General features: G+C 38.1%; 1 protein-coding gene across 1 annotated transcript in view; it reads right to left on the bottom strand.

Moving 5' to 3' along the window:
• LOC119329173 (protein DJ-1 homolog A-like) overlaps positions 1-2284 on the bottom strand; it is a 6267-nt gene extending 3983 nt beyond the window's left edge. The window contains exons 1-4 of the mRNA XM_037602177.1: positions 2083-2284; positions 1795-1998; positions 885-1034; positions 630-812 (exon numbers count right to left, since the gene is read on the bottom strand). Of these exons, the coding sequence (XP_037458074.1) occupies positions 630-812; positions 885-1034; positions 1795-1998; positions 2083-2229 (684 nt within the window). The 5' untranslated portion in view covers positions 2230-2284. The remainder of the gene's footprint in view (positions 1-629; positions 813-884; positions 1035-1794; positions 1999-2082) is intronic.
• Between the last annotated feature and the right edge of the window lie 10778 nt (positions 2285-13062).

Here is a 13062-nt window from a genome sequence, read left to right as displayed (position 1 = left end):
TGTTTGGGGGGTAAAACAAGCCGAAAAATAGATCATGGGGTAAAGTGAACCACCCACTTTATTCAGGGTAGTAAAATGGACTTTTTTCACCCAATTTTAATATACAGCTAAAATTAAAGTGATAAATTTCATCATCTGCCAAAGCCAAATGATAACATCTTTAGACAAATAATGATTTCACAGAAGACTAAAGCTACTTTGCCCAGAATAATTGTTTGTAGTTATTCTATGAAGGTGCAATGTGAATGATTTCTGAGGACATAACAAGAGATGAATCTTATTTTATCAATTTTGCAGGGTGAAGTACTCCCTCCGTCCCAAAATAAGTGTCTCAAGCTTAGTACAACTTTGTACTAGAGTTAGTACAAAGTTGAGACAGTTATTTTGGGACGGAGGGAGTATAAGATACAGAACAAGATGGTGAACAAATTTTCTTCCCTACATAGTACAAAACTGCAGGACTACCAGTGCCTAGGCCTATCAAGAAACACAATGGCCTGATTATTTCACCATAAAGATGCAACATGGCACTGCAAAACTGCCTAGTAGAGGACCATGAACATGTGGGAAACAAAAGGATAACTTCTCTGCAACGGACATCTAAGAGAACGCTGAAAAACGATTCTTACCATTGGCCCAGCAACTTCATCGGCCTTTTCTTTGCCATACAGTTGTTCAACCAAAACAACAGAATACTCCATGGTTGTTCCTGGCCCACGGCTAGTCACACAATTCCCATCAATCTGTACCCTTGATTGTACAGCTTGCATCTCTGAAGGAAGTTTGTCCATGACTGAAGGATGACAAGTTGCCTATCACAGACACTCGAATGAGCTTCACCCAAATGAAAGCTGATAATACAGAATAATGGGTGAAAGTATAACCTTTAATCCATTGAGCAAACCCCAAGCTCCCAACGCCACAGCTGGTGCAGCACATATTGCAGTATAAAGCTTGCCCTTCTCTGCATGTTTTCTAACCATATTCTCCAAAATTTTGCAGTCTCTAAAGGTGGAAGCCCCAGGCATCCCTCCCTGAACAGAACACGATCAAAATAAACCAAAAGGTCAGAATAAAGCAACAGAGTTCATGGATACCAACACTCCAACAAATTGTAGTAATAAGAAAACCATGATACATATAGCAACCAAATAGACGGATCAATTCTTGAACAAGAAGACTAATTCCTAATGTTTCTTATTTAGTCTGTTTTTAGTAGAGAGGCGCAAAGACTACACACAGACCTCAACTGGTGTGTGAGCTTCTAGCACTGGGTCTGTCCTTTTTTTTCTAACAACAAACTTGACATGTGTCATACAACACCATGATGTTCTCTCCACGTATAATAGCCAAAGGCAACCAATCCAGAACAACACAGGTAAAGAGCTTGAAATAGTAAGTTAGCGACACAGAGCACACTCATCCTCCTAAATCTGGGAAACGATGGTAGAGTTACATTTCTTATGTTCAAAATTTTAGTTCATCCCTAAACTGGATTGAGAAGGGTCATGTATACAATTTGCGATGTAGATAAACATATGATACCTTTATTACATAACCAAATGCACATCCCTTGACTGTTTGTCGCCACTACTTTATGGTACCAAGGCATCTAATTATGGTCCAGTAGAGCTCGCTTCAATTACAAGGTTTTGTTCAACGAAAGGGGACAATTTAGCAAACAAAACGTTGGTCCGAAACCACCAGCCACAATAACCACATTTCATAATATTCCCGAAGCAAGGAGACACAGCGTTAACAGGTACAGGCAAGGGTACGGTGTATGTGACTCACGGGAAGCGAGATAAGGTCAAAATCAGCTTCGGCCAGGTCGGCAAGGAGCGCGTCGGCGGCAAGCTTGACGCCCCAGGATGCGGCGACCTGCGCGGCCCCAGGCTCGACGGAGGCGACGGCGACGTCCGCCCCCGCGCGGCGCAGAACGTCGATGGTGATTACGGCCTCCATCGGCTCCGTCCCGTTCGCGATGGGCACCAGCACCTGCAGCATCCGCCGCAGTTAGAGAACCACAAAACGACGCGCCACGCCGTGGGGGTGGGGAGGACAGGGTGCTTGCTTGCTTGCCTTCTTGAGGGGAGGAGACGACGCCATGGGCTGCGGGGCGGAGGACGCAAGCGCGCGGGTTAGGGTTTGGAGGCGGCGTAGGAGAGGAGGTGGGGAGGGGGAGAAGGACGTTGTGAGAGTGGAGAAGACGGGTGGCCGCGTGGCCATTTCTTTCGGTGCTCTTTTCTCTGAGCTTCGGTGGGCTGTTCCAGAAGGGCGGACACCGTGTGCGCCGAGTGGATGGGGATGGTGTCATGTAAACCTGGGCATTCTCCGGGCCGGGCTTGGTTCGGGCCAAAGCCCCACCACAAAATCCCGGGCGTGAGCCTGGCCTGGCCCGGTCATATGAGCAGTGGCTTCTTGATTAAAATAATATTTTTTGGAATATTTAAAATATATTATAGCTATATTTCTAATAAAATAATAATGCATGCCCTCTTTGGACTTATTTTCGGGCTTTCGGACCAGGCTTCGGTTGGAAAGCTGAGCTCAAGCTCGGCCCGGAAGTTGGGCTTTCGGGCCGGCCTGTCCATACCAGGGGTCTAGTGTCATCTCAAGCGTGCACTGTGCACTAAAACCGGGCATGGACAGCCCGGCCCAAAAAACACGGGTTGGGCCTTCTGTATCGGGTCAGGTTCGAGCTTCAGAACAAGGCCGTTTTGTTTTTGGACCAGGATTGGGCTTTAAAAATTAGCCAGAAGCAAAGCTCGGCCCAGAACAGACCGAAGCTTTGCTACAACACAGTCACGCAGCAACTTCCCAACCCAATAGGCTAGCCATCACGCATTTCTAACTAAGGAAGCCCAGCCCAATAGGCGAACCCTAATGCCTAGTCCTTGATACATCTCTCCAACGTATATATAGTTTATGAAGTATTTATGTTATATTTACATCAATTATTTATGATTTTGGTGCAGTTTTAAATTATTTGCATAGACTAACTTATTAATTTAGTGGCCAGTGTCAATTCCTTTTTTTTTGCATAGAAAATCCATATCTTGGAACGGTGATTTTTATGGAAAATAAGAAGTCATAGAAGCTTCGAGAGAGGACGAGAAGATGAATCTGGGGCCCACAAGCCCAGGGGCACGGCCTACCCCTGGCCACGCCATACAGGCTTTGTGGGGCCCCTGCAGCTCCATTTTAACCTAATTCCTGGCCTATAAATTCACATATATTTCAAAAACCTCAGATCGAGACCAGAAACAGTTTTATCGCCGCCGCAAGCCTTTGTTTCGAAGCGATCCCATTTGGAGCCCCTTTTCAGCACTCTGACAGGGGGGCAACCCATCCACAGAGGCCTCTTTATCAACCTTGTTGTCTCCATGGTGATGTGTGAGTAGTCCATCCTTGGAGGTGAGGGTATGTACTAGTAGCTATGTGTTCAATCTTTTTCTCATGGTCTTGATGGATTCGATCTTCATGTATCATGAGCTTTATTAATAAAGTTGGATCCTATGATGTTCATCTCCCTCTTTTTTTGTGGTGAATTAAGTCTTGCTCTTTGAAGTTTCTTCATTTTTGAGTTGAATAGTTTGGATTTGAGATCACTTGTTGCATGTCTAGTAATTAAATTGTGGTACCCACGGTGACATTGGGGTACTCTAGGCATAAAGATTGAATAATACGTATCATATGGTATTGTCATAGTACGATCTCTAGGGCTATTCGTGACACTGTGGGTGGTTCAATAGATTGATTGGAAACACAATTTTGAGATGGTTTGCTACCTACATGATTTCATCTTACTTTCTCCAATAGAAAAGAAACTTCGGGGTGATTCTTTACCGCACTATCGAGGAATTATCGTGATGTTCAATTATGTTAATGGTGTTGAGAGATTGCACTAATGAAAGTATGAAGCCTAGGCCCGAGACACAATTTTAATCTACTTTTGTTATTTGCTACCTTGTTGTTTTATTTGTTCAGACTACAAAAACCTATTTCTACCATACATACTACACTTGTATGAACATCTCCTCGCCAAACTACTGCACATATACAACTAACAATTGTATTTGGACACAAGAGATTTCTTGTATTTGATTACAAGGTTGTTTGAGAGGGAACCGCCTTCATCCTACACCTTTCATGGATTGATAAATCTTAAGTCATCAACTTGAAGCATATTTTCTACTGACCTACAAACTCTGTTTTTGGAGGCCCAACAAAGTCTACAAGAAGAAAGTTGCGTAGTAGACATTAAGCTATTTCTGACGCCGTTGCTAGAGAGGTGAGTGCTTGAAGGTATATCTTTATATCTTGCAATTCAATCTTTTAGTTTCTTATGTATTCACTAGTTTGATTTGTTAAATAAAACTACAAACAAAATTGGAAGTGAAGTCATGTCGGATTCTTTATCTATATAGTCTTTGTTGAAAAACATTAATCTGATAATTGCTATGAAGTATTAAAAGACGGATTTAGCGAAATGTTTGGTGTAAGTTCCTTGAATGATAAGCATGATTGTAGTGTTGTTAGTATGCTTTTTATGAGTGTTATTAGAGCTAATGATGATTGCACTAGTCATGATAAAATTTTAAAGAAGAAGTTTCTTATAAGCATGTCAATTTTTGTGGAGAACATAGACCTTGTGAAAGAGTGCAATTATGGATAATACATTTTGTAAGAAACATAAACATGACAACACTAAATGTGACTTAAGATATTAGATGATTATGCTAAAAAATATGTTCTCTTCATCCCATTGCTTGTGGATTTCGCAATGAAGTTGATCGTCTTAATTTCAATGCATGTATTTTCATGATTGAATAATGGCTAAATATTGTGATGATATGATCATCATTAAACTTTATAATGAACTTGATCTATTTTTGAGGTGTGAAGAGTTGACACATAAAAATATTTAGTCTAAAGAATTTATTCTCATAAAGGCAATTGAAATTTATCCAAAGGAAATCTCTATAATTTATGTGGTAATTTGCAATGAGAATGCTTATATAGACAAATATAGAAAGGAAGAGATTCCAATGGAATATAAAAGGAATATTTTTACTACTAATGAAAGAGAAAGGATTTCCTAAGTTTGTTCTATTGTTTCTCATAATGAACCTGCTGTGATGAGGAGCTTCCTTTCCAACCAATCTCTCCAACAAGAAGCTCGGAAAAATCACTTGACCTCACTCCTAAGGTGGTGAAGAAGAAGAAGAAAAGGAAAAGAAGGAGAACAAATATAAAAACGGTATCTCTTCCAAATAATGTTGCTCCTATTATGGTTTGTCTTTTGAGAATGAACCATAAAGTATTATGCAAAATGATACACTTGATGAAGATATTGTGTTTTATTCTTATGAAACCATGTGTGTAGGCACTATTAATGATGAATTTGTTATTCCTACTACTTACTATGATGGTTATGATTGGGTAGATAATTTGATACTTCTTATGACCTTGAATTTTTTTGGCACCAACTTGAAAAATAATGATTGTTATACTACCGATGTTATTCATGCTATGGATGATGAGAGTGATTATTTAGAAGAAAATGCTAATGATATGCAAAGCCATAAACTTGGGGATGCTACATTTGATGAAGATTATCTTTTTAATCCTCCTACTTTTGATGAGAAAATTTATTATGATGATTACATGCCTTTAATTTATGATGATTGCAATGATGATGCAAGCGGGTTTAGAAGAGTGACAACTTTAGGTACAAATGATCACACTATTTTAGAGGTTGTTGAATCTTATTAGAATAATGTTAAAAGTGAATTTGAAGAGGTCATAACTATATTTAGTGATGATTCCACTATTCCAGAAGAGGTTTCAATTGATTATGATGAGAATAAAGTTAATACTTATGATGATTATTGTGATGGTAGTTATACTATCAATAATAGTGATAATCATTTTTGTGAAACTTGTCATAATTATGAATATTCTTCTACCGAACATTACTCTTTAATATGGAATTAATCTATAGTGTTCAAATTTTATATGATACTCTCACTATTATTAATGAGAAGAAATTTGCTTATATGGAGAGTAATAAAAAATATGCTTATAGGTCATGAAAAGAATGCTTTATGCGAAAGCCATATAATTGAATTAGTTCATGATGCCACAAAAATTACTATGAGAGAGAAAGATATGCCTATAGATATATTAATAATATCAAGTTTCCTCTCTATATATATGTGTTGAAGATTTTAAAGTTACACTTATTTTGTCTTCCTATGCTAGTTGATTCTTATTCCAATAAATTGTTTGCTTGTAAAATTACCATGCATAGGAAGTGAGTTAGGCTTAAATGTGTTTGCTATATGTTCATGATGCTCCCTTTGTATTTTAGTTTCTACTTTTATGTGAGCATCGCTAAAATTGACATGCCTAGCTAAAAGGCATTATCAAAAGCGCTTGTTCGGCGGCAACCCAATATTTATCCTTATTGTTTCTATGTGCTTACATGATTAGTTCTCTTGTAGTAATCATGTTTTGTATCTTTTATTTCACTAAAGTGCCGAGTTTAGCCTTTGTCATGCTTAGTTTGCAAGTTTATGATTGTTGTTTGAAAACAGACAGGTTTCTGTAATGTTCTGCATATTCGTAAGTAAGAACATGAAGAATTCTCAAAAAAATTACACAGTAAGCATGTATGAGTTCTCTGTTATGTGGTAATTTTCCAGAATTTTTGGGGTTACAAAAGTATGATGATTAATTAGATTTTTACGTAATGTTTGCTTTTGACATATTCTATTTTGTTTTCTTTTTACCTGTTTTTAAGTTTCCATGGCTTATATTAAGGGATATAAATTGTAGAAATGATAGGATACAATGGACATCATTTGAAAGTGATTATTCACCTTGCCTTCGTAGTACATGAGTGAATGATTTACTTTTATTATACTAACACATCTCATGAGTTCTATTAAGTTTTGTGTGAATGATGTTTTTCAAGTTTTGGGTGAGTTAGGATATGAGGAGAATTAGGAGGGTCAACCCAATATTTATCCTTATTGTTTATGTGTGTTTACATGACTAGTTCTCCTGTAGTAATCATGTCTTGTACTCCCTCCGTAAAGAAATATAAGAGTGTTTAGATCACTAAAGTAGTGATCTAAATGCTCTTATATTTGTTTACATAGGGAGTATCTTTTGTTTCACTAAAGTGCCAAGTTTAGCCTTTGTCATGCTTAGTTTGCAAGTTTATGAGTTGTCGTTTGAAAACAGACAATTCTCTGTAGTGTCTTGTATATTCATGAGTAAGAACGTGAAGAATTCTTAAAAAAATTACACAGTAAGCATGTATGAGTTCTTTGTTATGTGGTTATTTTTCAGAATTTTCGGAGTTACAAAAGTATGGTAATTAATTAGATGGTTACGTTATGTTTTGCTTTTGACATATTCTATTTTGTTTTCTTTTTCCATTTTTTAAAGTTTTCATGGCTTATATTAAGGGATATAAATTGTAGAAATGATAGGATACAATGGACATCATTTGAAAGTGATTATTCACCTTGTCTTCGCAGTACATGAGCGCATGATTTATTTTTATTATACTAGAATATCTCATGAGTTCTATTAAGTTTTGTGTGAATGAAGTTTTTCAAGTTTTGGGTGAATTAGCGATATGAGGAGAATTAGGAGGGCAACATCCTATGGTTAGGGATACCCAAGGCACCCCAAGGTAAATTTTAAGGAAGTCTCAAGTTTCTAAGTTTGGGATGCCCCGAAAGGCATCTCCTCCTTCGTTCTCAACACTATCAGTATACCTCGCTTGAAGCTATATTTTAATTCTTCACATAATATATGTTTTGCTTGCAGCGTCTTTTGGTTTGCTGCTTGATACAATCCTTAGACCTGGAAATTTTAATTTGGAAAGAGTCTTATATAGCTACCTATTTTAACATAGTACAAATGTAAGTGTCATATATACGCGCATGCACTCACCCCTATGAACGCACACATGCACACCCTACCCCTATATCATCTTGAGATTTTATGAAGTCACCATAGGCACATCGTAGTCGACGGGAACATCTCCTCCCACTGAACGCGCATCGCCGGATCTTTACTAGTTTATTATCTACTCTTGTGCTTCACTTTTATTTTTACAGTGAATCTATGAATAGATTGCAATTTCACATGTGTTGTTGAATAATTCATGAAATCTTAATATAAGGAAGAGAGATTTCACATCCAAGTGTACTATTTTGGACATCTTTGTGATTGTCATGCAAGACATATGTGACCATAATTTTGATGAGGTGATATATAATTAAATTAAGAGAGATGGTTGAGTATCATATTATGATCAGAAATCTGTTGGTGCTCCCGGTAGCACGCGCTCCTGCGTGTGAAAACATTTTTTGAAATGCCAAAAAAATTCCAACAAAAATTATATATCTTCTTTATCACATCCAAATGCTACATACAAATTTGTAGACAAAAAGATTACCTATTTTGGCCTGTGCAAAAAAAACACCAAATGTTACCCCAAAATGTCACTCTAAATTTGATTTTTTTTCACCGGCAAAACACTGTTGCTCCATTTCGCATGAAAACTTTTAAGGATGCTTGTGATACTAACACTGATGTCTACAAAAAAATTCAGAATTTTTTGTAAACACATATTTTTTGTTTACTCTTCATGTGGGAGTGATGTCTACTACACAACCTTCTTTTTGTAGACGTTGTTGGGCCTCCAAGTACAGAGGTTTGTAGGACAGTAGCAAATTTCTCTCAAGTGGATGACCTAAGGTTTATCAATCCGTGGGAGACGTAGAATGAAGATGGTCTCTCTCAAACAACCCTGCAACCAAATAACAGAGAGTCTCTTGTGTCCCCAACACACCCAACACAATGGTAAATTATATAGGTGCACTAGTTCGACGAAGAGATGGTGATACAAGTGCAATATGGATGATAGATATATGTTTTTGTAATCTGAAAATATAAAAACAGCAAGGTAACTAATGATAAAAGTGAGCACAAACGGTATTGCAATGCTAGGAAACAAGGCCTAGGGTTCATACTTTCACTAGTGTAAGTTCTCTCAACAATAATAACATAATTAGATCATATAACTTTCCCTCAACATGCAACAAAGAGTCACTCCAAAGTCACTAATGGCGGAGAACAAACGAAGAGATTATGGTAGGGTACGAAACCACCTCAAAGCTATCCTTTCTGATCGATCTATTCAAGAGTACGTAGTAAAATAACACGAAGCTATTCTTTCCGTTTGATGTATCATAGAGTTTGTACTAGAATAACACCTTAAGACACAAATCAACCAAAACCCTAATGTCACCTAGATACTCCAATGTCACCTCAAGTATCCATGGGTATGATTATACGATATGCATCACACAATCTCAGATTCATCTATTCAACCAACACAAAAGTACTTCAAAGAGTGCCCCAAAGTTTCTACCAGAGAGTCAAGACGAAAACGTGTGCCAACCCCTATGCATAGGATCATGGGCGGAACCCGCAAGTTGATCACCAAAACATACATCAAGTGAATCAATAAAATAACCCATTGTCACCACGGTTATCCCACGCAAGACATACATCAAGTGTTTTCAAATCCTTAAGGACTCAATCCGATAAGATAACTTCAAAGGGAAAGCTCAATCCATTACAAGAGAGTAGAGGGGGAGAAACATCATAAGATCCAACTATAATAGCAAAGCTCGCGATACATGAAGATCATGCCACCTCAAGAACACGAGAGAGAGAGAGAGAGAGATCAAACACATAGCTACTGGTACATACCCTTAGCCCTGAGGGAGAACTACTCACTCCTTGTCATGGAGAGCACCGGGATGATGAAGATGGCCACCAAAGAGGGATTTCCCCTCCGGCAGGGTGCCGGAACGGGTCTAGATTGGTTTTCGGTGGCTACAGAGGCTTCTGGCGGCGGAACTCCTGATCTATTATGCTCCTCGAAGTTTTTATGGTATATGGGGATATATATAGGAGGAAGAAGTACGTCGGTGGACCTCCGGGCTGTCCACGAGGCATGGGGGGCGCCCAAGGGGTGGGCGCGCCCCCCACCCTCGTGGGCAACCCGGGACTCTCCTGGTCCATCTCCGATACTCCGTGGGCTTCTTCTGGTCCAAAAATAAGTTCCGTGAAGTTTCAGGTCAATTGGACTCCGTTTGATTTCCTTTTCTGCGATACTCTAAAACAAGGAAAAAAAATAGAAACTGGCACTGGGCTTTGGGTTAATAGGTTAGTCCCAAAAATAATATAAAAGTGTATAATAAAGCCCATAAATATCCAAAACATATAATATAATAGCATGGAACAATCAAAAATTATAGATATGTTGGAGACGTATCAGCATCCCCAAGCTTAATTCCTGCTCATCCTTGAGTAGGTAAATGATAAAAACAGAATTTTTGATGTGAAATGCTACCTAACATATTTATCCATGTAATTCTCTTTATTGTGGCAAGAATATTCAGATCCATGAGATTCAAGACAAAAGTTTAATATTGACATAAAAATAATAATACTTCAAGCATACTAACAAAGTAATCATGTCTTCTCAAAATAACATGGCCAAAGAAAGCTATCCCTACAAAATCATATAGTCTGGCTATGCTCTATCTTCACCACACAAAATATTTAAATCATGCACAACACCGATGACAAGCCAACCAATTGTTTCATACTTTTGATGTTCTCAAACTTTTTCAATCTTCACGCAATACATGAGCGTGAGCCATGGACATAGCACTATAGGTGGAATAGAATGGTGGTTGTGGAGAAGACAAAAAGGGAGAAGATAGTTTCATGTCAACTAGGCATATCAACGGGCTATGGGGATTCCCATTTATAGATATCAATGTGAGTGAGTAGGGATTGCCATGCAATGGATGCACTAGAGCTATAAGTGTATGAAAGCTCAAAAAGAAACTAAGTGGGTGTGCATCCAACTTGCTTGCTCACGAAAACCTAGGGCATTTTGAGAAAGCCCATCATTGGAATATACAAGCCAAGTTCTATAATGAAAGATTCCCACTAGTATATGAAAGTGACAACATAGGAGACTCTCTATCATGAAGATTATGGTGCTACTTTGAAGCACAAGTGTGGTAAAAGGATAGTAGCATTGTCCCTTCTCTCTTTTTCTCTCATTTTTTATTTTTTTATTTGGGCCTTCTCCTTTTTTATGGCCTCTTTTTTGGGCTTCTTTGGCCTCTCTTTTTTCGTCCAGAGTCTCATCCCGACTTGTGGGGGAATCATAGTCTCCATCATCATTTCCTCACTGGGACAATGCTCTAATAATGATGATCATCACACTTTTATTTTCTTACAACTCAAGAATTACAACTCAATACTTAGGACAAGATATGACTCTATATGAATGCCTCCGGCGGTGTACCGGGATGTGCAATGACTCATGAGTGACATGTATGAAAGAATTATGAATGGTGGCTTTGCCACAAATACGATGTCAACTACATGATCATGCAAAGCAGTATGACAATGATGGAGCGTGTCATAATAAGCGGAATGGTGGAAAGTTGCATGACAATATATCTCAGAATGGCTATGGAAATGCCATAATAGGTAGGTATGGTGGCTGTTTTGAGGAAGGTATATGGTGGGTTTAAGGTACCGGCGAAAGTTGCGCGGTACTAGAGAGGCTAGCAATGGTGGAAGGGTGAGAGTGTGTATAATCCATGGACTCAACATTAGTCATAAAGAACTCACATACTTATTGCAAAAATCTATTAGTTATCAAAACAAAGTACTACGTGCATGATCCTAGGGATATAGATTGGTAGGAAAAGACCACCGCTCGTCCCCGACCGCCACTCATAAGGAAGACAATCAATAAATAAATCATGCTCTGACTTCATCACATAATGGTTCACCATACGTGCATGCTACGGGAATCACAAACTTTAACACAAGTATCTCTCAAATCCACAACTACTCAACTAGCATGACTCTAATATCACCATCTCCATATCTCAAAACAATCATAAGGAATCAAACTTCTCATAGTATTCAATGCACTTTATATGAAAGTTTTTATTATATCCCACTTGGATGCCTATCATATTAGGACTATATTCATAACCAAAGCAAATCAACATGCTGTTTAGGACTCTCAAAATAATATAAGTGACGCATGAGAGTTCATCTATTTCTATAAAATAAAACCACCACCGTGCTCTAAAAAGATATAAGTGAAGCACTAGAGCAACAACAAACTACTCCAAAAGATATAAGTGAAGATTAATGAGTAGTCGAATAATTATGCAACTATATGAAGACTCTCTAACATTTAAGAATTTCAGATCTTGGTATTTTATTCAAGCAGCAAGCAAAATTAAATAAAATGACGCTCCAAGTAAAACACATATCATGTTGTAAATAAAAATATAGCTTCAAGTAAAGTTACTGATGAACGAAGACGAAAGAGGGGACGCCTTCCGGGGCATCCCCAAGATTAGGCTTTTGGTTGTCCTTGAATATTACTTTGGGGTGCCTTGGGCATCCCCAAGCTTAGGCTCTTGCCACTCCTTATTCCATAGTCCATCGAATCTTCACCCAAAACTTGAAAACTTCACAACACAAAACTTAACAGAAAACTCGTAAGCTCCGTTAGTATAAGAAAATAAATCACCACTTAGGTACTGTTGTGAACTCATTCTAAATTCATATTGGTGTAATATCTACTGTATTCCAACTTCTCTATGGTTCATACCCTCTGATACTACTCATAGATTCATAAAAATAAGCAAACAACACATAGAAAACAGAATCTGTCAAAAACAGAACAGTCTGTAGTAATTTGTATCAAACGTATACTTCTGGAACTCATAAAATTCTAAAATAAATTTTTGGACCTGAGTAATTTGTCTATTAATCATCTGCAAAAAGAATTAACTCAATAGAACTCTCCAATAAAAAATGGCAGCAATTCTCGTGAGTGCTAAAGTTTCTGTTTTTTACAGCATGATCGCAAAGACTTTCCCCAAGTCTTCCCAAAGGTTCTACTTGGCACAAACA

This window comes from Triticum dicoccoides, chromosome 7A (assembly GCF_002162155.2).
Source record: "Triticum dicoccoides isolate Atlit2015 ecotype Zavitan chromosome 7A, WEW_v2.0, whole genome shotgun sequence".
NCBI classification, from domain to species: Eukaryota; Viridiplantae; Streptophyta; class Magnoliopsida; order Poales; family Poaceae; genus Triticum; species Triticum dicoccoides.
The sequence above is the reverse complement of the archived record's forward strand: the minus strand, read 5'-3'. Positions and strand labels throughout refer to the sequence as shown.